General features: G+C 40.3%; 2 protein-coding genes across 2 annotated transcripts in view; both read right to left on the bottom strand.

The window, feature by feature from the left end:
* Positions 1-917: 917 nt before the first annotated feature.
* On the bottom strand, positions 918-2,956 carry LOC139715240 (sushi repeat-containing protein SRPX2-like). Its single transcript, XM_071626825.1, has 3 exons — positions 2,788-2,956; positions 1,639-1,887; positions 918-1,126 (listed from the first exon to the last, which is right to left on the bottom strand). Exons 1-3 carry the CDS (start codon positions 2,954-2,956, stop codon positions 918-920), a joined length of 627 nt encoding a protein of 208 aa, XP_071482926.1.
* A 275-nt stretch (positions 2,957-3,231) lies between these two features.
* LOC139715239 (scavenger receptor cysteine-rich domain-containing protein DMBT1-like) overlaps positions 3,232-22,998 on the bottom strand; it is a 34,101-nt gene continuing 14,334 nt past the window's right edge. The window contains exons 11-24 of the mRNA XM_071626824.1: positions 22,124-22,438; positions 20,495-20,614; positions 15,408-15,462; positions 14,390-14,520; positions 13,174-13,356; positions 12,134-12,316; positions 10,720-10,905; positions 9,610-9,786; positions 8,808-8,984; positions 7,675-7,857; positions 6,297-6,548; positions 4,387-4,575; positions 3,558-3,809; positions 3,232-3,251 (exon numbers count right to left, since the gene is read on the bottom strand). Coding sequence (XP_071482925.1) covers positions 3,232-3,251; positions 3,558-3,809; positions 4,387-4,575; positions 6,297-6,548; positions 7,675-7,857; positions 8,808-8,984; positions 9,610-9,786; positions 10,720-10,905; positions 12,134-12,316; positions 13,174-13,356; positions 14,390-14,520; positions 15,408-15,462; positions 20,495-20,614; positions 22,124-22,438 — 2,423 coding nt within the window. The remainder of the gene's footprint in view (positions 3,252-3,557; positions 3,810-4,386; positions 4,576-6,296; positions 6,549-7,674; positions 7,858-8,807; positions 8,985-9,609; positions 9,787-10,719; positions 10,906-12,133; positions 12,317-13,173; positions 13,357-14,389; positions 14,521-15,407; positions 15,463-20,494; positions 20,615-22,123; positions 22,439-22,998) is intronic.

Genomic DNA, 22,998 nt, shown 5'->3' with positions numbered 1-22,998 from the left:
TAGAAAACAAGTGATTTTTAGCCAAAAAAATATGTGACATAAACTTCCATAATTATGAAAACACGACCGCCTTTTTTTGTTTCTGTCAAGTAGATTACAAAATATTGCAATCTCTGCAAGCACTTTTCGAATATCAAAAATGCAAAGAGATAGTGTTTTTGGAAGTCTCCAGGATGTGAAATTGTTCATCCCATTGCCCCTCTCATGTCCACATATACATCAGCACGTTTTTACCAACAGATGATTTTATGACCAGTTTTTGGGACTAAAAGTACTCATTTTTTATCCGCATTACAATCTCGTCCACCATTTGACGTCCAATATATCACACTCAGATGGCTGGACAGTGGGAATGTAAGACAAGGTTACATTAACAGTATTTTTCTTTTTGATCTTCTTATTTACTGACTTAAAGGGGAGTTTTTTTACTTTCATGTTTTCTAGCATTTCTTTGGTGAGATAAACGAGAAAACCTCTTATGTGATATGAAAAGAGCATGTGATTTCCAAAAAGGGAATTCATCGTTTTATTTGATGAAAAATTGGTTTTGAAAAACAGCTGAGATAATCCAAAAATAGAGTGATCCTAATAAAAAGGTGGGGGACCCACTTTTTTTATTACGGTCTCTTTTGTCCCTATTTTTGTTTTTTGGATGTCCTCAGGCCATTCAAAAAAAACCGATGAATGACATGCCTCTGTACTATTTTCATGAGTGATTTTCTTGATGCTTAGCAGAAAGTTTACAAGCCCAATGCTCATCTCCACCAAACACTATAACCATCTCCTTAACCCTGGCAAATTTACTCAGGTTTTCTTCTTTTGCAAACTGACATGATTGACGGACAAAATTTACCCGGTACATTGGCGTATTAAAATAAGAAGGGTTTTTTTCTTTTCGTCGTGATATTACTATAAACTCACTTTGGACAAGATGGGAAGAGAAGCACTCCAACTTCCCCACCTCCGTCCCTCCCCGTCCTGAGAGGACATTCGAGAAACCGAGGATCCCAACCAGGTTTTGAAAAAATAGAGGACAAATCAGCAGAGCAGGAGGAGCCAAGGAGGTTACCATGGCTACAGTCTACCCTGGGATTACCGGTTACTTCCAGTTCGGGGCAGCGGACCACTGTTGTAAATATCAAAGCCAGTGGGTTAATATTTCCACGGACATAAATATAGAATTACTGAATATTAATCACGATGTTTCCTCTTAAAGTGACCCTATTCTTCAAGTAAGTTTGCGATTGTATTTTATTCTATCATCTGTAAGACAAAGAATTCATTGTTATAAACTTTTCATCATATCTTGAAATATTTGTTAAAAATGTTATAAATGTAATAATGATAATGACGATGATGATAAGGATGATGATGGTGATGATGATAACTAGGTGATATTACTACCATAACTTCTATTACTACTATGAATCTTAAAAGATAACAGAATCATATATTATGGATGTATTATTATTATTATAATTATTTTTTTTATTGTTATCATTATTATTATCATTATTACTATTATTGTTGTTACTACCATTATTATCTATAACCCCTCTGTTTTAACTACTAATACTACTAATAGGCCCTACTACTGCTAAGAACAAAAACAGAGCGAAAGCCATCTAAATTCAGTACCTATCACTGTGATATTGAAAGTATGCTTGGCAACGTTCCCTGCGCTGTCTTCTGCATAGTACGATACCCAGTGGACTCCTTCCTCTAAGTCGCTGTTTGGAGCGGGCCCCGCCTCGTGCACCACGGTAATCTCCTCCGTCTCGCCCTCCACCCGAGGGGGCTCCCAGTCAACGGTGACGCTCGTTTGGAGAGGCTCGGCGAAGACTCGTCTTGACGGTGGCAGGGGAGTCAGAATCGGTGGACTGTCATCTGAGAAAGGCAGACAGAGAGTGATGGATTGATACATATTGATAGATAGATAGATAGATAGATAGATAGATAGATAGATAATTCGATAGATAGAAAGATAGATATATAGATAATAGATAGACGGATAATTGGATAGATGGATATAGATACATAGATGGATGGATAGATAGATGGATAAATTAATATAATAAAGGAATAGACAGATGGATGGATGGATAGATAGATAGATAGATAGATAGATAAATAGATAGATGGATGGATAGATGATTGGATAGCATAGATGAATAGATAGATGGATAGATAGATAGATTATATGTAGGTAGGTAGATGCATAGATACATAGATACATGGATAGATGCAAAGATAGATGGTTTGATGGATAGAACAATGAAAGGATTAATATGGATAGATGATTTGATGGATAGGTGGATATATGGATATAAAGGTGGATGGATGGATTCATAGACAAAAAGAGAAATGAAGTGAGGAGAACATAAATAATTGTCTAACCCACCACTATGACAAATTGATAAAGTCACACAAAATTTGAGTAGAATTTTTTTTTTTTCCAAAAACATTGTACCAATTGAGTATAAAGAGGAATATATATTACTTCAAGTTACTGACGGTTTTCTGGATTCCTTTGTGGGAACCGTGGACTACTGTTTTTTGGGGGTTTTTTTGACCTGATAGAAAACAGTTAACCGTCACCATCGATCAAGAACAAAATATCAAAAATGTCTATTTGTGTGTGTGTGTGTGTGTGTGTGTGTGTGTGTGTGTGTGTGTGTGTGTGTATGGGTGTGTTGGGGGGGGGGGAGTGGCATTATGGGGGCGCACTTCTTAATCAGGTTGTATTTGTGTTATGCCGACTGTCATGCCAGTTTCCAGAGGACTTACCAACGCAGTCTGGAAGCTGGTTTGACCACATGCCCATATCTTCGTTCCTGAGACATTCAACGGTCGATGGTCCAGAAAGGAGTCCGTACCTGTCCGGACACACCTTGGTGCACACTGACCCAAGAACTTGACCCGTACACTCTATTGCTCCAACATCAGGCTGAGGCATCACGAACACAACCAAACAAAAGAAAAAAGAATAAATAAATGAATAAAAATTTTCAGCGTTCTCTTGTAGGAAGCAAAGTTTGTTGCTTCCGACCACCAACCGAAGTTTATCGAATCGCGGTCTGATGAATCCGCCTTGTGTTGGTTGACTGTCGAGTCAATTGTTGATTATCGGAAGCGACAAACTTTGCTTTCGACAAGAGACCAATGACAAAACGACAAGTGACCGATGAGGAAAAAAAACAATCTCTGTGGAATAGAAGTATTAGTTTACAGTCACATTCTGAAGAGGAGATCTTCAGTTTTAAAAAGATATGTAATATGATATAGAAACTGGCTTTTCCGAACCTATCAGAATAAATGACAGTAAGATGATATAAGACACGTAGGCTTTGTTGTGTGGGAGAAAGGGAAAATGGAGAGGGTGTTTTCCTTTGTTTTATTTTCTTTTTACATTTTCATTCTCACGTCGTATGCTGCGAAACCGGTCTAAGTTACTCTTGGCTTGTAAGGTGTGAATTAGAATGTGAGCCTTTACCAAGGGGCGGGGAGGGGGTGGGGGTGGGAATCAAACATTATTTTGTTAATGATAAATCGCTTACCTTGCACTGTGATGGTAAAGTTACACCAGGCAAGATTTTCGGAAGCGTCTCTGGCCTTGTACACCACAATGTGCAGTCCTTCGTCAAACTCGCTCTCGGGTCCCTGTCCGATGACGAGGACAGCCGGGATAACGTTAAGGGTGTTGTCCGTTGCTATGGGCGGGGCCCAAGTCACTACGGCTGACTCGCTATTGTTACTGGCTACGACCACCTGTGACATCGGACAATCCCTGAAGACAGGACGCTGAAGACCTGTAAATGTACATAATTTATCATGATGATAAAGGCTCCTTATACTGCATTTAAGTAAAAACAACACAAAGTAAAAATGATTCCTAAGTGTGCTAAAAGTCAAATTAAGTATCTCGTAGCTATGAATGGAAACGATCACACTCCTGTTTGTGACCGACACGTATTCATGGAAACAAGTAATTGTAGTAAAAAAAAAAATATCATGGGCAAGGTTCTGCGTTGAGTTGTACACCCTGTAATGTAGGGAGATGTTGGCTCGAATGGATGTGCAACAAATGTGACGTGCTTCAAAGCGTACGCTCACCGGCGGGTAACGGTCGACTTCAGTCGAAATTCTCCAGCGGTGTGTGTTCCTTACATATAATCATAATAACGATGTTAGAACAATTCATTACGGGGGATTCTTGAATATATCCGAACCGGATCAGCATTCAAACTCTATGATACCCCTGCGTATACCGTGTCTTCCAGATTCAAGAATCATTACGTTCGAATTCAGGGAGAAAAAAAAAATTACAGAGACAAGGTTTGAGGTTCAAACTTCCTGAACCACGTCTACGGTTGGGTGAGTGCTCACCTGTGCAAGAGGGCAGTGGGTTGCTCCATCGAGTATTCTCGTTCTCGTAGACACACTGCACCGACTCTACTCCAACCAGAGAACTTCCGGGTCTCTCGCACGAGAAGGTACAGACAGAATCCAGCAGGTTACCATGGGAACAGCTGATAGACATGCTATCGCTACTCGACAGCTCGGCACATCGGATGACTGGTCATCATTGTTATTGTGTGGTGTTTTTTTTTTTTAAATCAAAGAAAGAAAACATTCTTTATGATTCAATTGCTAGTATTGTTTAATGATTCAAGAAGCAAAGTTGACGATTTCTCTGCATGGAGACCATCTACATTACGATGTGTTCTTGGAGGCCATTTTTTTACCTCTTTCGTTGACTATGTGACTAGCGAAATTTGTGGTAATCAGACAAAAACCAGAGTATGGTATGCACAATATTTTGAAGAACATTTATAATTTTATTCCCCCAAAAGCTGATGAAAACAGCATTCAGAAACTACATATGCGTGCGAGGTCTATATCAAGCTATCACCATTGTCTTTCCTCTTTACGACTGGAACAATTACATTGTACCAGAAAGAATCTGTGACCAGATATCAAGTTGACTCAAACACAAAACGTTGTTAGGCTTGCAGAGTGTGAAAATTAGATACAATCGTTGATTCAGGAAGCAAGGATAGGATGGAACTCTGCCATTGCTTTGTATAAAAAAAAAAATTGTTACGATAATCATTTTTGGTAATCAATTTTGCAGTTTATATAATTCTCACTTTACAAAGTCGTTATAGCTACACTCTCGGCTCTCAAGGAAATCGATAAGAAATATGTTTTCTTGTAATTGATTTTATAAAAAAGAAACAACAATTTAGATGCAGCAGACACATGTGGAGTGATATTATCATTACCTCATTCAATTTGTACATTCCAATATGACCAAAAATGATCGTTTCAAGGCACTGTCTTTTGACTCGAACAATGTTTCCCTGTTCTGCTTGTTTCGCTTTGTTCTGTTCATCGAAGCTGAGTATGAACACAGATCGATGTTGCCACCTAATTCTCGCTATCGCCAATGACGTAAAAAACTCCTGCGCACGCTGAAGAGCTCTGTCACAGGTGCACTGTGGGATTCCTCGGTCCCTTGTTCGCTTCCGGTTGTCTCACGCGAGTCGCAGTACCCATACGATTCAATGGAGTTTTTTTTGTCTGCTTTTCAGTTGCTAGCCCTTTTTTCTTGGCTATAATTCAGCTTAAAGGGATGGTACAGTATTGGTGGAGATGAGAATTGGGCTTTTAACTTTTTGCGAGATACGAAGAAAACACTTATGATATAGTACAGAACATACAATTTTAAGAGGAATTCAAAGTTTATTTGATGAAAATCGGGTTTGGAATGACTGAAACATCCAAAAACAAAGTAAAACAAAGCGATCGTAATAAAGTGTGGGTCCCACACTTTATTAGAATCACTCTTTTTTGGATATCTCAGCCATTTCAAAACCAATTTTCATCAAATGAACGTTGAATTCCTCATAGAATTACATGCTCTTCCATATTTTATAAGAGGTTTCTCATTATCTCACCAAAAATGTTAGAAACCTGAAATAAGGTCTCAACCAAAACTATACAATCCCTTTAAAAGAGTTGAAAGTGTCTAAGCTTTACTGATTTGCGGTCACTAGAGTCATGGCTCACTACTGCAAGGCTTCATTGTGCTGGTCACATGATGGAAAGCGAAGAAATCTTCAACAAAAAATACCTCTTTATAAAGACAGAGCGTGATATAAGTGCATGCGCAGCCAAAACCGGGGCAAGTTTGTCCCATGTGCTATCCCATAATGCATCTAAAACGCTGCTCTGTGCACGGCACCTACGTATTGGTGATACCCTCACTTAAAAAAATGCAATTCCCATCTTACCTCTGACAAATATGGTGAAGTTGCAGAAAGCAGTATTCCCGGAAGAATCTTTGGCCTCGTAGTCCACGACGTGCGAACCGCCAGCAAGGGAGTCACCGGGGAGAGGTCCAGCGACGTGTTCTACCCTGATGGTCTCTCCGGAGTTATCGGTTGCCACAGGATTCTGCCAGAAGGCAACAGCGGTCTCCTGCAGCTTGTCCGAAACGTAGAACAAGGCGACCGGACAGGACGGGAAGACGGGCTTCATGGTATCTACGGGGAGAGTGGTAGGGCACAAACGGACCCGAGAATGGTTTATAACATGGTTAGGGGTGTAAAAAACATTTAGAAAGGATGGGGACGAAGTATTAAAAGAACTATACCATGTAATGCCAAGCATGTTGACATGTGTTTGTTTATGATACCCTCAACATCACGCATGTGGCAAACGAATATACAACTACGTGTCACTTGTTTCATAGTACTTTCTACACTATCTTGTCTGCAAACTACTTTGACACGATCGCAAAAAGGGTTACAAACAAAGATTCTGCACTTGACTTCATCTGTCGATTATTGCTTAATTACTAATAACTTTAACGAAAGACATGCGAATGCACCTTTCCCTATGCTGATATGTTTCCATGTCACTAACATGATTAACAGAATACGTCGCAGGAAAAATGCGAGTTTTGCTCGCCATCTCGTCTTCTCGTCTTCGCGGGTCGGAAAAGCAAGATGGAAGATATTGTCATCTCGCCTTTTTGAGTCCGTAAGAAGATAAGATGAAAGGTATAAAAAAGAGGACACCTCATTATTCGTCTTCTTACCTACTCTGACATAAACAGAGAGCAGACGAGATCTCGTCTTTCGCTTTCTTGGACAAGAAAAAAGTCAAGAAGGCAAGGTAAAATTATCTCATCTTCTTGGTGGCACTTCACAAGCTTCCGTAATCAACCCTCTCAAGATCAGCCAGCTAAAATCATATTTAATTTGAATTATAAACCCGGTTCCGTTTCGTGAAGTTATCACATAAGAGTCTTGCATACATCTCAAAATGGCCAAACTTTCAAAGAGAAGTGAATTCATTTTATGAAGTCTCTAATAAGACTTTCATGAAACGGACCCAAGGTGTAGGTGGTGCCTAGGGGACTGAAGAACTTGATGACGTGTATTCCGAGATGACCCCTGTAATCCTCGTTGTTATCTGCGACACCTGTACTTCATTATGGAGGCATACCGGGAAAGCGGAAGTTACATCCCTCTCAATATACACACATATCTCTTTACCACGTCCTTTTTATTTCTCTGAAGAGAGTAACGTGAAAATAAAGTAGGCTGGTACTTATTTTCGGTAAGCATTGATATTGGGCTGGACGCCTAGACAGCTCCCGCCTACCTCGACACTCTGGCACTTCTCCGGTCCAGCCGTCTGCCAAACACTGACGAAGCGATGCTGCTGGAGGGTGGACGGTAAAGCCACGGTCACAGGTGTACTTACAGAGGCTGCCATACAGCCCGCCCATTGTGCAGGCAAGTTGTCCATTGGTTGGAATCTCTTCCAGCGGTGGACAAGTAATAACTTGAGAACATTCGGGGAGAAATTGTGAGGAGGAAGAGTTGACATTAAGATTCTACACTTTCAAATACTTTATTATTTAAGGTGCCGTATCACTGCTTACTCTGGCAACCGGTCATCTGTGAGTACCAGAGAGTAAAAATATCATACATGGCATCTGGATTGGAATCTCTAGGCTGGGTCAAGCAAAGCAACTTCTTATGTCAAGGAGGAGGAATAGGTGTGACATAATGATCAGCATTCCATTTCATAAAGCGCAGGCTGAGCATGACCCGCGCGCTTCACGTATGGTGACATTTTTAGAATATGACCTTCAGCTCCACCACACTGACTTTTTCATCACATTTTGTTCAATAACTTCTCACTCAACTGCTTTCTCACACTTCACCTAGATCATCAATATACATGTAATTTCTCAATTCTGACTAGGCTGTTGATAGATGGAAACGAAATCAAGACAGGTGGGCAGACAGACAGACAGATTGTTGTATGGCCTGACAGGTGAACAATTGACCTCGAGAACACAATGGATCTACCACTCCTACTGTCAAGGTATCGAAGAACAAAATGAAGTATAGAATGATACAGACATGCTGCCCAATTGATATCTAAGCTGGATAATGATGACACACGGAGAGCTGACCTTCTGGACTGATGTGGATGCATTGCATATTCTTTTTTGTTTTGTCAGGTACATTATGTCTTCACACAAATGATCATGATGATGTCACCATGGCCAAGTCCCGTTTATCGCGTGCATATCTGATTAAGTCTTAAAAAAAAAAAGATTGTGCCCAGCAAGTTTTACGAAATGGAATAATGCTATATTGTAAGAGCTAATGAACGCACATTGTGCCACAGACAGTATACAATGCAGTATTACAAATACGAAACATTTCAAGTTTTGGCAGTTTGTGACATAAAAAGAGACAGTCCTCTCCCCTTGTTCTTACCGGTACAATTGGGCAGGTCATTTGTCCATCTGCCTTCGGCCACACACTCTGTCACGTTGGTTCCGATGAGTCGGTGCCCAAAGCCGCACCTGGAGGTACACACCGAGCCAAGGCCTGCGCCATTCGTACAGGTCATCATCCCGAAGCTGGGTGGGAGTACCGGAGGACAGCGAACAGCTAACGAGGGAAAGCAAAGAACAGAGCAAGTCGTTGCTGTACTGAGTGTCATAAACATAAAACAGCTTATGACTGAGAATAATGCTTCTCTCTAAACTGAAATGGGCTTGCATCATCAGGAGGATGGGAGAGGGGCAGATGATGAATAAAGGCGAAGAGGGTCACCTTCGAAGACGTGTGAAGGGGGAAGGGAAGAAAGGGGAAAGTAGTAGTAGAAATAGTACTAGTAGTCGTAGTAGTAGAAGTAGTAACGTTAGCAGGAGGAGTACTAGTAGTTGTAGTAGTAGTAATAGTAGTCGTCGTCGTCGTAGTAGTAGTAGTAGTAGCAGTAGTAGTAGTAGTAGTAGTCATGGTAGTAGTATAGTAGTAAGTAGTAAGTAAGTAGTAGTAGTAGTAGTAGTAGTAGTAGTTGTTGTTGTTGTTGTTGTTGTAATAGCAGTACAAGTAGTGGTAATAATAATAGAAGAAGAATGAGGTGAAGGAAGTGGTGGTAGTGCTTGTTGTCTGACGAGGAAGACACGTGTAGGGGGCCTAGATAGAGAGAATGATAGTAAAGGGATGGAGAGGGGAGGGGGAGGAGGAGAGGATGAATTAGCCAGAATGTCAAGCCTTATTATAGTCTGACCTTCGCACACTGGCTGGTACTGCGACCAGGAGCCAAACGCATCACACTCCCTGGAAGAAGGTCCATTCAGTTGGAAACCATCGTCACACGCAAAGACGCAAGTGGAACCAAAAACGTTATCTTGGGTGCACTTCATGCTGCCGAGGGGAAGTGGAGGTAGAACGTCACAACGCTCAACTACCAGACAAAAACAAAAGGACAGCTTCAATGAAACACTATCTGATTACCCGAGAACAAAAAAGCGCCGATATACTAAAGTGATGCTAGTAATGTTTGAAAGTGTTTTTTGTTCATCTTTACTGTTTTCTTCTGTCACAAGTTGTTCAGTCGCATCAAGTTTCTTTCAAATTAAGTTTGAACAAAATCTTATTATCTACTTGGAAGACGATGGACTGGATAATAATTTTTCTTTCGTGCCTCCTTTTCTCAACTTCAATCTCTCTCATGACATCAAAAAAGCCCAATAAGGTCACCAAACAGTAATTTCAGCTTTTGTTATTCTAATTTTCCAAGCTTTGCAATGATAAATTGCTGTCTCAATTTCTACACGAGATGTTAGTACAGGACGTGTTTAGAAAACAGACTTGGAGGATATGATACTGTCGATCACGTTACTCTCTCATTAACTTCCGATCAAAACTTCTGATGTGTACCAAAACGACATATGTACACACATATTGCAAAATGTTTCAGACCTCACTATATGAACAGTGGGAAGACAAAAAAATCTTTTGATTTTAATCAAAACTCAATTTTTACTCTAAATCTAAATCATCTTTTCTTCGAGAATTCATAGATCTTGGACATTCCGGTTACGCGTCAAAAGACCACTTAAATGTGACCGTCTCCCAAATTAATTACTCCGATAGCATCACAGACATGTGACTCTTCACTAGTCTTAATCCGATAACGTTGGAGAAAGTCAGACCATCAAAATTCTGGTAATGATAACTTATGACTTTGTTGGAGGAGAGGAGCCCTAATTTTAAAGGAAAACCATAACTTAGCCATTATTAGTACCTCCTGCCTGAATCGTAAAATCTTGATGTTGAGATCAATGATGAACGTAAACATTTTAGAAAAGTTAAGATTCAAACTTTTCAAGCTCACTCTCGCATTCCACCGTGGAGTCCCACTGGCCCGTCTCAAGACAACGGACGGAGTTTCTCTGGCCCTGCCTGGTATAGCCCTCGTCACACACGACAGTACAGACGGCATCGAAAACATTTCTCATGTTTCCCGATGGACACATCAGTTCTCCGTGGGCTGGCTGCTCCAATGGAGGGCACCGGATCCCTACAGGGCGGAAATCGACAGATGCATGTGCATGACCTAAGATGTATTTAATCGTATGCCATCAAATACAGCAGTAAAACCTTGATAATGACAAGGCGATTTGGGTTTTATTGGGGGTGTTTTTTTACGTTAGTTTTCTCACTAAAACAAATCATGTTATTAACCAATTTTACAAATAGGTCCGGAAGAAGACCTTGAATAATTCAAACACTTCTAAGAATTTTATGTTGTTTTTACCCCTTCTTGATGGTTGACTAGATGGTGATTGGATAGGTGCTTGACTCTTGTCCAGACACACGCAACTTTAGAATCAGTACGGAAGCTTATAGGTGCCTCTGAGAAGAATGGATAGTTTCTCGCCTTCCTGACTTTTAAACTCTGAATGCCACCTTCATTACCTAGGTTTGTGTGCAAAATTTGTGCACATTTGACTCATTGGCAAAGAAAGGGTTACGGGTTCGAAAAGTCGAGAGGGTTAGATGTCATAGCCATAGCATCTTGCCTTCTCATCATTTCACCACCGGAAATATTAAAGGGGATGGCTATAGTAATTGATCAGTGGGAATCAGTGGGAATGTTGGGGGATGATTGTTAAAATCCTTGTGAGATTCATTTAGGAGTACTTGTGTGAAAATTATTTGCTTCAGAAAGGTCTCATATTCAAGTAATGTGCAGCTTAATGTTTCCAGGTTATCAGGCCTGCACAGTGACGGGGCATTAAACTGCACATTACTTGAATATGAGACCGTTCTGAAGCAAATAATTTTCACACAACAATAGATATGCTGTATAATCTAATCTTAAGTGAATCCCACAAGAATTGGAACAATCATCCCCCAGCATTCCCACTGATTCCCACTAATCAGTTACTAGCCATCCCCTTTTCTCAGTCCAAAAGACAAAATCTAACATTTCGTTTTATGCTTTCGTTGTCGGCCCCGAAAAGCTCGAGAAGTAGAAAAAAAAAACCTTCTCTGTGGCACTACTGAGCTTCCGCATTAATATGATGATAAGCTGTTGAATATTATTCTCTGAATGCAAAATCAATGTGAAGGCTTAATTTATGGACGACGCAAAGAATGGAGACATGGTATTTGAAAACTTCTATCTCTATAAATCTTGTAAAATGCTTTAGCCTCACATATTGATTTTCTCGAGGTGATAATATGTGATACCACCTTCATTAGAATTTTCATCCACCGCACAGTTGTTAGTGGGCCGCACTTACGATTACAGTGGGGAAGCATCGTGTCCCATTGGCCTGTCTCTAGGCAGAAGATGTTTGACGGTCCCCGGACTCTGTACCCCTGTTCGCACTGTAGTGTGCACACAGACCCGATGACCCTATCCTCCGTGCAAGTCAAATTTCCACGAAGCGGGGCATTCACAGCTGGACACCTCCTAACGAGCTCTTTCCGAGACAAATACGAAAAAAAAAAGAAATGCTGACAGTGTTGTTCTAATGATAGATATAATGATGATGATAATGATGATAATGATAAAAAAGTAATACACTACTGCTACTACTATTACTACTACTACTACTACTACTACTACTACTACTACTACTACCACTACCACTACCACTACTACTACTACTACTACTACTACTACTACTCCTACTCCTCCTACTACTACTATCACTATTACCACTACCACTACGACTACTACTACTACTACTACTACTACTACTACTCCTACTACTACTACTACTACTACTACTACTACTACTACTACTCCTACTACTACTACTATTACTATTACCACTACCACTACGACTACTACTACTACTACTACTACTACTACTACTACTACTACTACTACTATAACAACAATAGGGCCTAATAGTATACGGGATGAATGAACGGTTTACAATTTTTTCAATGATTGCTTTCGTCAGGACCAAGCTGCGAAACGTAAAATCAATATGCCTGCAATACGTGGATACGTGTATGGCTATATATTATGCAGTCGTCACACTGTCCCGAAATCGAGCAAAGAAAGATTGACACACAATAAAAAGAAAGTGTTCGGAATTGGTTCTGATCGTGTAAACATCGGGTCATTCATGAGGGTACTTGATCGTATGACCGTCCGTGGAGTTTCACAAACTCCGGCAACTTTATGCACAGTGGTTAAATAAATTTTGGCAAGCCAAAACCTTGCCCAAAGACCTTGTGAAGGTATGGCCATCTTGTGTCAGCTTCGACACAATGTGACGTCACATCGTATCTCTCATTCGCTACACTCGACAGGGACTGCACTTACGCTCGCACTGTGGGGGCAAAGTGTCCCACTCGCCTGTCTCCAGGCAAGAAATGTCCGATGGTCCCTGGACCCTGTACCCCTCCTCGCACTGAAGTGTGCACACCGAACCGATGACCCTATCCTCCGTGCAGGTCAAGTTCCCATGAGGAGGGGCTACAACAACCGGACATCTTCTTACGAGGTCTTCACGAGAAAAATACGAACAATAAATCAATGATTATTGTCATATCAACAGTACCGAATTTGCAATTGAAAATACATATAAATATATTTTCTGAATTACACACCTGTTTTGATTTTTTTGTATTTTTGTATTATCTTTTATTAAATCTTAATTTTCTGGTAAACTGAGTGCTTTGAAAAATCCTTATTAAGCGCCTAATAAATGTATTGTATTATCATTATTGCTAATAATGATAACAATATTAACAATAACAATAACAGTGATTACGATTATTAGGGTCCTATAACAAAAGCATTATTACTTAGGTGATAGTAACAATGGTAATGACAATAATAGTATGATAATAGTAATAATAAGAAAAATATTGAAATGAGATGATAATAATGATAGAGATTGTTAGGTGATCGGTGTACGGTTTACCAATTTTCAACTCTTTGTTCACTTAATTGCTTTTGTCAAAACTGAAGTCTGTGAAACAATGTCATAGCAGGTGCATAATGCACGGTTTTTACATCATACTCGTGACTCGAAGAAAATAGTGAATGATGTGAATACCCAACTCTGCTTTTAAAATTCGTCATTGCTTTCGGAGGCCTGAATTTTGGGAAAAAGCGATGTCTACCAAAGATTTTCTCATGTAATTATATGCAGGTAGATTACGCATTTCTATACTCCACATCCGAGTCGTTGTCCACGGGCTTCTGCCTGCACAAGCGTATTTTTTTTTTACTAAAGATTCTCTTTGCTCTAAATTGTGAGGTATGGGTTGTTGTTGTGGTTGTTGCTGCTGCTGTCGCTACGGCTACTTGATTGATGTTGTTGATGTTGATATTGGTGTTGATGTTGATGACAATTGCTGTTGTTGCTTCTATTGTTGTTGCTGTTGTTGTTGCTGTTCCTGTTTTTGCTGCTGATTCTGTTGTTGCTGTTGCTGCTGCTGCTGGTGTTATATTTGTTGTTGTTGTTGTTGTTGTTGTTGTTGTTGTTGTTGTTGTTGTTGTTGTTGTTATAAATTATGAGGATTTGTTCTACCTGTGTCACAGAAGAGGCCACCCCAGCCCGGCAGGCAGATACAATCACCAGGGTTCTCACAGGTTCCATGGACACATCCTTCGAACGGCACGCAATCCTCACACGAGGGGCCCTGGTAGCCATCTTCACAGCTGTAGACAGTAAGAGGAGAGAAACATACTACACTGTATTTCGATGCAAATATCGTCTTCAAATTAATTCTTCTTCAACTCACTCTCACATAACGAGAGGAAAGTCTCACATTCATGATATCATCAATCCATGTTCAGAAATGTAGAAATATCCTAGCGTAATCATCTACAGTGAAACCTACCTTAGTCAAACCTTAGTCAAACCTGTCTATAGCGGTCACCTATGCGGCCACTGACCCCCCCCCCCCCCCCCCCTTTAAGAGAAAATCCACGTTAAAGGCCCTGTAGATTTTAACCTGTAGATAGCGGCCGCAGAGCTATACGGATCCGCAGCCGAACGAATAATAGTGCGTTTGCTGCTTTGCAGCCGTGCCGATAATTCATTGCTAACAGTTCAGTGATCGCCACCGCTGCATTCTCCCTCCATTCAGTTATAATGATGCCCGCATCAATGTTAAGCTTCAACTCGATAGTTAAACACCAGCATTGTTCTATGCATGAAACACGTGCTAACATACACATAATGTACATGCAGGGAGGTATATGAACCTCCTTGGTACAATGTAAGTACTCAGATGAATACAATAACAATACATTTAGATGCGAGTATATACTAGTACGCCTACACGCACAAAATGTCGGATAATCATTCTATAGCCACCTGTCTATAACGATCGCTCGTTTCATCTTCGTGGGTGGCCGCTGTAGACAGGTTTGACTGTATTCCGGCATGACGACATTACACAAGGAGTGTAGTTTAATCACTAGCTGAGATAATGTTCGCAATGAAAATTTGCTCACGAAAGGAATAAAATAAACATAACAGTGATTTGTGCGACTGCAGTAGCTTTATATCTTTCCTACAAAAATGATATCAAAAATTTTACCTGCACATATCAGGGCCAACGCACGCACCATGTACACAGCCATTTGTACAGTTACCTATCATGGAGAAATAGAGTAGAAGATTTTGGTAGACAGATAGATAGAAAGATAAATAGACAGACAGACAAATAGTTAGATAGATAGATAGATAGATAGATGGATAGATAGATAAATGAATAAATAAATAAGTAGACAGACAGATAGATGTATAGATGTATACATCGATGGATAGATCGATGTATAGATAGATAGAGATAGACAGATAGATATCAAATACATGAGAAATAGAGAGGAGACAGACAGACAGAGAAAGAGAAACAGATAAAGTAAGAAAAAGATATACAGAGTGAAAGAGGAATAGGGAGGGAGAGGAAGAGATAAATGAATAGCGAGAGAGAAATAAGTAGAGAAATAACATGAGCTAGACTTATATACATCTGACCAGGTTAGCAAGAGAAGTTGTCTCCATTGTGACAAAGTGTACACTGTTAGTAATATGGCAGCTTCACTTGGGTTGGACATAGTACTGATACATCAATGAACACCTGACTTCTCCACAAAGAGGCAATTTTCATGAATGCTAACTACCCCTAACCACAGCTGTGGTATAGTTGATAAACTTTAAAGAGAACGCAAGGCATCCTCGTAGACTCACTGATGACAAGATGCATTGTAATGATCTGTGATTACAAAATCTTATGATACGACGTGACAGCATAGTCAGTGGCAAGCTTTCTCACTAACTTGTAAGTCTGCTGTTCTAAAATTAAGTCAGAAAAAGTGGGTACACCATCTATCAGGGTTTCATGATGACGGGTCACATAATTATATTTCATGTTTATGTATCTATATCATACACTAGCTGTAGCCCATACTCATAATAAAACATGTCTACTTGCTGTCTATGAAAGATCGTTTCACGAACCGTAAAGCAAGAAATGAGAAGTGCACAAAAACTATCCCAAACCCAATTATTTTCCACAGCAAATCAAGGGTAAAGCGTGATCATAAGAGTTACCACATGCTATTCCTGAGAAAAAATGTTTTAGTGTGTGTTATTAACTTAGATATTGGAAGAGATTAGATATACGAGACACTAATCATGCTGCATGTGAGATGAAAAAGATCGATGACAATTCATTGTACCAAAAATAGGAGTACAATAAGGCAGAAACCGAAGAGGACGAGGAGGGAGAATGTTTAATGGTCAAAAGAAAATAACAGAATTGATATAATGTCACACGTGATGATTTCATGACAAAGTACATGTATCTTTTCTTTTGGATTTGAATCCAAAGAAGTGGAGTTCAGTTCAAGGTACCATTGACCACATACGCTAGCAAGAAAAATGGAGAACCGGATCTTCTTAAGAAACAAACATTTGTCACCACTAACTTGGTGGATGGCAAACGACTCCAACATCTTCAAAATGACCACAATCGTGACTGCTGGCTCTTGGGCAACCAACGAGCATCTCCTCAGACCCAGTGCACGCCACCTCATCGAGATGTATGGGACCGGTCCCGGGGCCGAAGCCGCCAGCCAACACGTATCTCGAGGCGGATCCGAGGCCGAGCTGCCTGCAGACTACATTGGCATCGGCCATGTCCCAGTCATCATCACACACTGTGCCCCACTGGTTGTTATGAAAGATCTCGACCCGGCCTTCCAGAGCGGACGATCCTCCAGCCAGACGGATGGGGTAGGGAGGCGGTTCTACGGAACCTAACATACATGATTACCGGCATTATCCACTGATGACTACTCCGTCTCACGAGCAAAGGTTTGTTCAATATTTCCACGAATCTCTAAGCACTAAAACAGAAAGCGTGTTTTGTTTTGTTTTGTTTTGTTTCGTTTTGTTTTGTTTTTTAATCTGGACGCGATCCAAACTGCCTTTTTGCTTCAGATACAAACAAAACAAAAAATAAGGAGAAAAAGAGAGTATACGTCATGCATGCATGGCAGTTAGTCATGATAAATAACATGCGCATCCAGTTAGCAACAAGAGACCGTTAGCCTCTGAATGACGCAGGATGATACAGAATATGCTTCTGATGTCTGTGTGTTGTCAGTGGTTGTAGTGGCATCTGGTTGCGTGTGACACTAACCCGGCTGCCTGCAGGCCACTGCTGCATCTTCATCGTGATGGCAGTCATGATACAGTGCCTGGGGACAAGACACCAGCGACTCTTCATCCCCATGGCATCGCAAGTTATCCAGGTGGATAGGACCGTGCCCGCTGCCATAGGCCGCTGATCCCATGACCTCAAACGGCTGCCCGAATCCCAGTTGGCGACAAGCCACTGTGGCATCGTTCCAGTCCCAGGCATCGTCGCACACCGTGCCCCATGTGGCCTCGACGAGGACCTCGACGCGACCTTCGTACGGTGAAGGTCCTCCAACCAGGCGAATCATCTCTACACTAGCACATACGAACAGGGTGTCAACTTCGTCAGCCTGAGGTTTCCTTATGATTCACACTCACTGTAGCTAGCTAGAAATAACTGGTCCTAATTTTCATTCAAAGATGGAACGTTGACATAAAGTATGGTGCACATCTTTTATGTAACTTTTCTTTGAAGGGCTGAAGTTTACGTCTCCCGCCCCTCCCTTTAGCATCAGCATGCTGAATACTGACAGAAGACGAGTGTTCAGCACATTAATCACTCGATGAATTAATCAACTATCGATCTATCATCTGATTAGCTACACAGTCAGCAGACAGTCAAGGAATCAGCCTGTTAATTCATCAGCTCATCGGTTTGTTGGTTAATTTATTCTGGTAGCCATTAATCTGTCAAAATAATGCTTGCTAACTAATTCATTTTGTGAACTGTCAACTACCTAAAAACGTTAGAAGAGTGCGATGAAATAATGAGATTTGAATAATAAGGTCAAAAATGTAACATACGAGCATGTGTTGACATCTGCTTATAGAAACTGCACGTAAGGACCCATGATATCACAGCGTGGAGAAAAGACGTATGTATCCGGGGTTTGTTAGTGGAGGCAGGGGTTCGAATATTGGTAAAGTTTAGATACGTCATATCCGCTGTTTCTTGTAAATCTATCTGTCGATCATGGCGTACAGTGCGTCGTCACACTTTGAAAAATTTGGATTTGTTAAAGCATTTAGCGCCCCAAAATACATCTAGGAGCCTCGAAGAACCGCAAAAGAATATGCCTTACGTATATAAGACGTGTCATGAACGATTGACAATAATAACATGTCAATATGGTCAACGTATTGTACATCCAAATTTGCCAAAACATCGGGTACACATTAGCTCTCTACGCTGTAGTGTAAAACGCCATTGAAGCAGAGAATCAAGTTAATATGAAATCGATAGATAACAAGAGTCAAATTGTTTTTCAGTGGTAAATAAAAGCTGGACACTAGTGTTATCACTTGTTTTGCATCCTGGCAGGCATTGGATTAGTGCGAGCTTTTTTAAAATGCATGCTGCAGTTATTACAAACTTGCTTTTATGATAATTTTAGCTGCAAATAGCCGCGTTTGAAAATAGTACATGTATAAGAGTTTATGCTTATGAATAACGATGGCTCCCACAAACAAGCTGCATTAGTTTTTGTTTGTTTTTTTTGGTTCTTTTTATAATAAGTGACATACCAAAGAATAAAACATCGGAAAGTAGATCCAATAAAGACATCTTGTGTTATGATTACATAGCAATTTTGAAATACAATGAATATATATATGTATATATGTATATATATATATATATATATATATATATATATATATATATATACTATATGTATATATTTTGTTTTACATTTCCTTTCTGACATGTGTTTCTAGCTCTTCCTTCCTTGAAATTGATTATCATTACACTGACTACTCTACAAGTGGCGTAGAGTTGGGCAAATCATAGAGCCTCTTACAAACTGAAAATAAACCCAATCTTTATCTGGTAAATTTTCACGAAGCACTTTTTCGGACTTGGGTCCTGTTTCATAAAGCTGTTCGTAAAGTTAGGTAAGACTTTCAAAACGACTTATGTATGGCAAGCCAAGTGAGTTTCCTAATCATTGTTAATTTCGACAGCTAAAGTTGAAATTTGCAGATGATAATGATTATTCTTACATGTTAACACACGTTTCTAGATGACAGTGTACTTCTGCCCCAATGTTAGATGGTTGATATTGACATACAGTCGTACTTTGTTAAAACGTTAGGAAAAAATTGGGCTTAACTGGCACTCAATTCATATTCTAGAAGTTTGTAAAGTCATGCGTAACTTTACAAACAGCTTTATGAAACAGGGCCCGGGTAACGTGGGGATTCTTGGGTGGCCCTTTGAGTTGATCTTCATTCGCTTGCCTGGCTGACGCAGTCTTCCACGATATTGAGATATTTTGGAGTACTTTGAGATCAAAGGTGAAACGTTACGTAAAATATGATCGACCGTGCTCTAGCAATCGTATTCTCCAATAAGCTTCATACGATTCACTATAGCACGGGAGATCGATTGATACTGGTGTGGCCCGATTTGTTGATTGTCGATAATCGATTAGACACATAAGTATTATACGTATCATCCAATATCGGGTATGCCCTGAGATTGTAGTAATTTTTAGTATTCTACTTTTGGGGAAATATTTCTCATTTTTGTTTTGTTTGTTTTTTTTTGTTTGTTTTTTATTGTTCCATATTCCACATTTCAACAAATACATAAAACATAAACATCACAATACAAAAGCCTGGATGAATTGTCACGTACAGCTTGTAAGACAATAAAACATGTGAAATATGAGGAATCTACATAGAAGCATTGCTTGTAGGGTATTTTCGTCACTAACCCAATTGGAAATTGTACTATTACCGCTTTAATTCACACAATATTCATTATTCATATGCATACATTTTAGAGCTAAATTCACAGCTCAGCAGGCATATGAGAACTATGTTTTGACTTTACTAGATTTGCATCGCCGACGAAGGAAGATGGCAGCGATAATCACTAATATTACAGCGCCCTCTTGAGCCCCAGGTCCGTGTACCTTTAACGGACTACTTAGTATCTGACTTGCCCTCGATCGGAACCCCTGAGCAACATCTCACCACTATGACAGTTGTCCTCATCCTCCTCTGTCCCACAGTCTTGCTTGCCATCACAGCGCCATGCAGACGGAATACAGCTTCCATCTTGACACCGAAATTGTCCCCTTGAACAGCTCCCGGCTAATGAACGTGGACCACGAATATCGGGAAAGAGATGATATTTATAACAAAAGAGAAGTATTTTAAGTAACCGGAAGGACAACAGAAAGAAGGAAAAAGATGGACTAATACAAAAATTCCTGAGCAAGCCTCCGTGAGCGCATTATAAAGACGAAGCCGACATCGACTCACTAGGCGGGTCACAGTTTTCTTCGTCATCGCCGTCTGGACAGTCCCGGTCACCGTCACAGAGCCAGGCCGAACTGATACAAGTTTGACCTCTACACTGGAACTGACCAATCGGACACGTCGGTGGGGCTGGTCAATGACAACAGGTGCACACGGGGGGGGGGGGGGGGCAGCAGGAAAAAAGAAACTTGACATGGTCAAATGATTATTGCAGCATCTATATACCCAAACAATTTCCTCACCAATTTTCTCAAGACACAATATCGACCCAAATTCACGAAGGTGGTTGAAACCTGGTTTAAATTTATATACAATGGTCTAAAATAAGCGTGAAATAGGCATACCTTCGACATCGGCGTATTAATGGCGTTCGTTACCATGATTACTGGACGTCTTTTGGCGCACGCAATGTGTCAATCGTATTTACGCAGGAGAAATTTGCATAACCCGAATTCGGGCCAGTGTTTTGTTTTGTTCTGTTTTTGTCCATGTCCATGTTACACAAGAATGACATTATCAAAGTGTCATCTCAATCTCTCAATCTCTATCTTTGCAGTTGTGTCATTATTTTGCAGAATGTACAGGTATATCTGTATACATGCCTTTTGTACTGATCATACTGTATATGATGTTATTCCTTGCTTCCTGTCTATTATTCGAAAATAAAAAAGAAATAATACATGTTCAATTGCACACATTACTCTGTCTATTCTGTTGAAAAAAAAAGAATAAAGTTTTCACTTGAGCTCCTTGCTGTCTCAATGACGCCGATATTGCCATGTGTATATTCATGATAATTTTCTCTTAATATTACCTGCACATGTTGACGAACCATATGCACGACTCTCAGTCTCTGTACTGGTACCTGTATTGCTATGTCAAACAAACTTTGGACGTTTGACATTCGCTCGTCTGTAATCGAATCTGTAATCACTTCCCATGATAACTTTCACCTTTACCGATATCAAGGTGATTAAGACTTTAGAACTTGTAATTGGGTTTCTGATAAATGACTATTGTATAAAACTTAAGATGTTGACGATTAATGAAATGAAAAAGGCCAGAAAAATAGATATTAGAACGAGTTCATCCAGTCAACCTAACTTAAGTCGGATAATCGCTTCATTCAATGGTCTTTGCGAGTCCTCTTTTCCTTATACAGTTATAGTTTAGTAATCTCAATCCCCCAAAAGTCGAATTTTCTCTGAGTCGAAGCTTTTCTTTCAGTCCAAATATACGTAGGCAAACATGGCAAGGTTAACTGTTTATTACTCCGCATGGAGGGGCAAAGGGAAAAAGATTGCATCTATACGACCATTACCTGCATAACCCAGCACTAACCTGGTGGATTACAGATCACTCCAGCATCTTCATCGTGAGCACAGTTGTGAGAGGATATGTAAAAACACGATGGAAGGGTCTCCTCCTCGCCCGTGCACCTTACATCATCGAGATGGATCGGGCCAGTACCCGGGCCATACCTGGCTCTGAAACGGACGGCCAGGGCAGGGCCGAATCCAAGCTGGCGGCAGGCGACGTTGGCGTCGACCAGATTCCACTGATCGTCGCACACAGTACCCCACTGATTGTTCAGGAAAACCTCAACACGTCCCTCGTACTGATTCGGCCCCCCGACGAGGCGAATAGCCACTGGTGCTGTTGAGTGAGTTAAGGAGTCAACGGGTGTTGTCACCAATCATAGAAATACTTACCAAAGTATTCACTCAACAATATGGAGAATTTTCTCAAAATACTAATGTGAAATCAGAAAGTAGAGCAATATTCCTGTAAAACACATCAATGGAGTTCGAGGAAAATCGAACAATCTGTTCAATAGTTACGACTTCCTATAAGAGTTTGGTGTCACTATTGCAGCATAAGTAGTCTACAATTTAACTGCTTGCAGTTACATACCAGTTGAACGATATGGAGAAAATATAACAACAATTTCAGACACTTTTCATATATCCGACGCAATGAAAAAGGAATATGTCTAAAGAAGACAATATGAAACATATCTGCCTTAACATACGATAGTAAGTTGAGGAAATGTGTAGGCCCACTAGATATTTTGTTTCATCGTTTCACTTTTCTGACATTCCAAATATTATTGAAGCCTTAAACTCCAATGACAGCAGATGGCTTAATTTTGATTAAAAACGCTGAAACTTCATTACTTTTGGCTTAATTGTCCTAAAATTTCACCGATGTGTTCT

This window comes from Diadema antillarum, unplaced genomic scaffold, assembly GCF_040938485.1.
Source record: "Diadema antillarum isolate AM-2024a unplaced genomic scaffold, OU_Dant_1.0 seq00003210_RagTag, whole genome shotgun sequence".
In the NCBI taxonomy this organism is placed as follows: domain Eukaryota; kingdom Metazoa; phylum Echinodermata; class Echinoidea; order Diadematoida; family Diadematidae; genus Diadema; species Diadema antillarum.
Note: the sequence above shows the minus strand (reverse complement) of the source record. Positions and strands in the feature narration are given on the sequence as shown.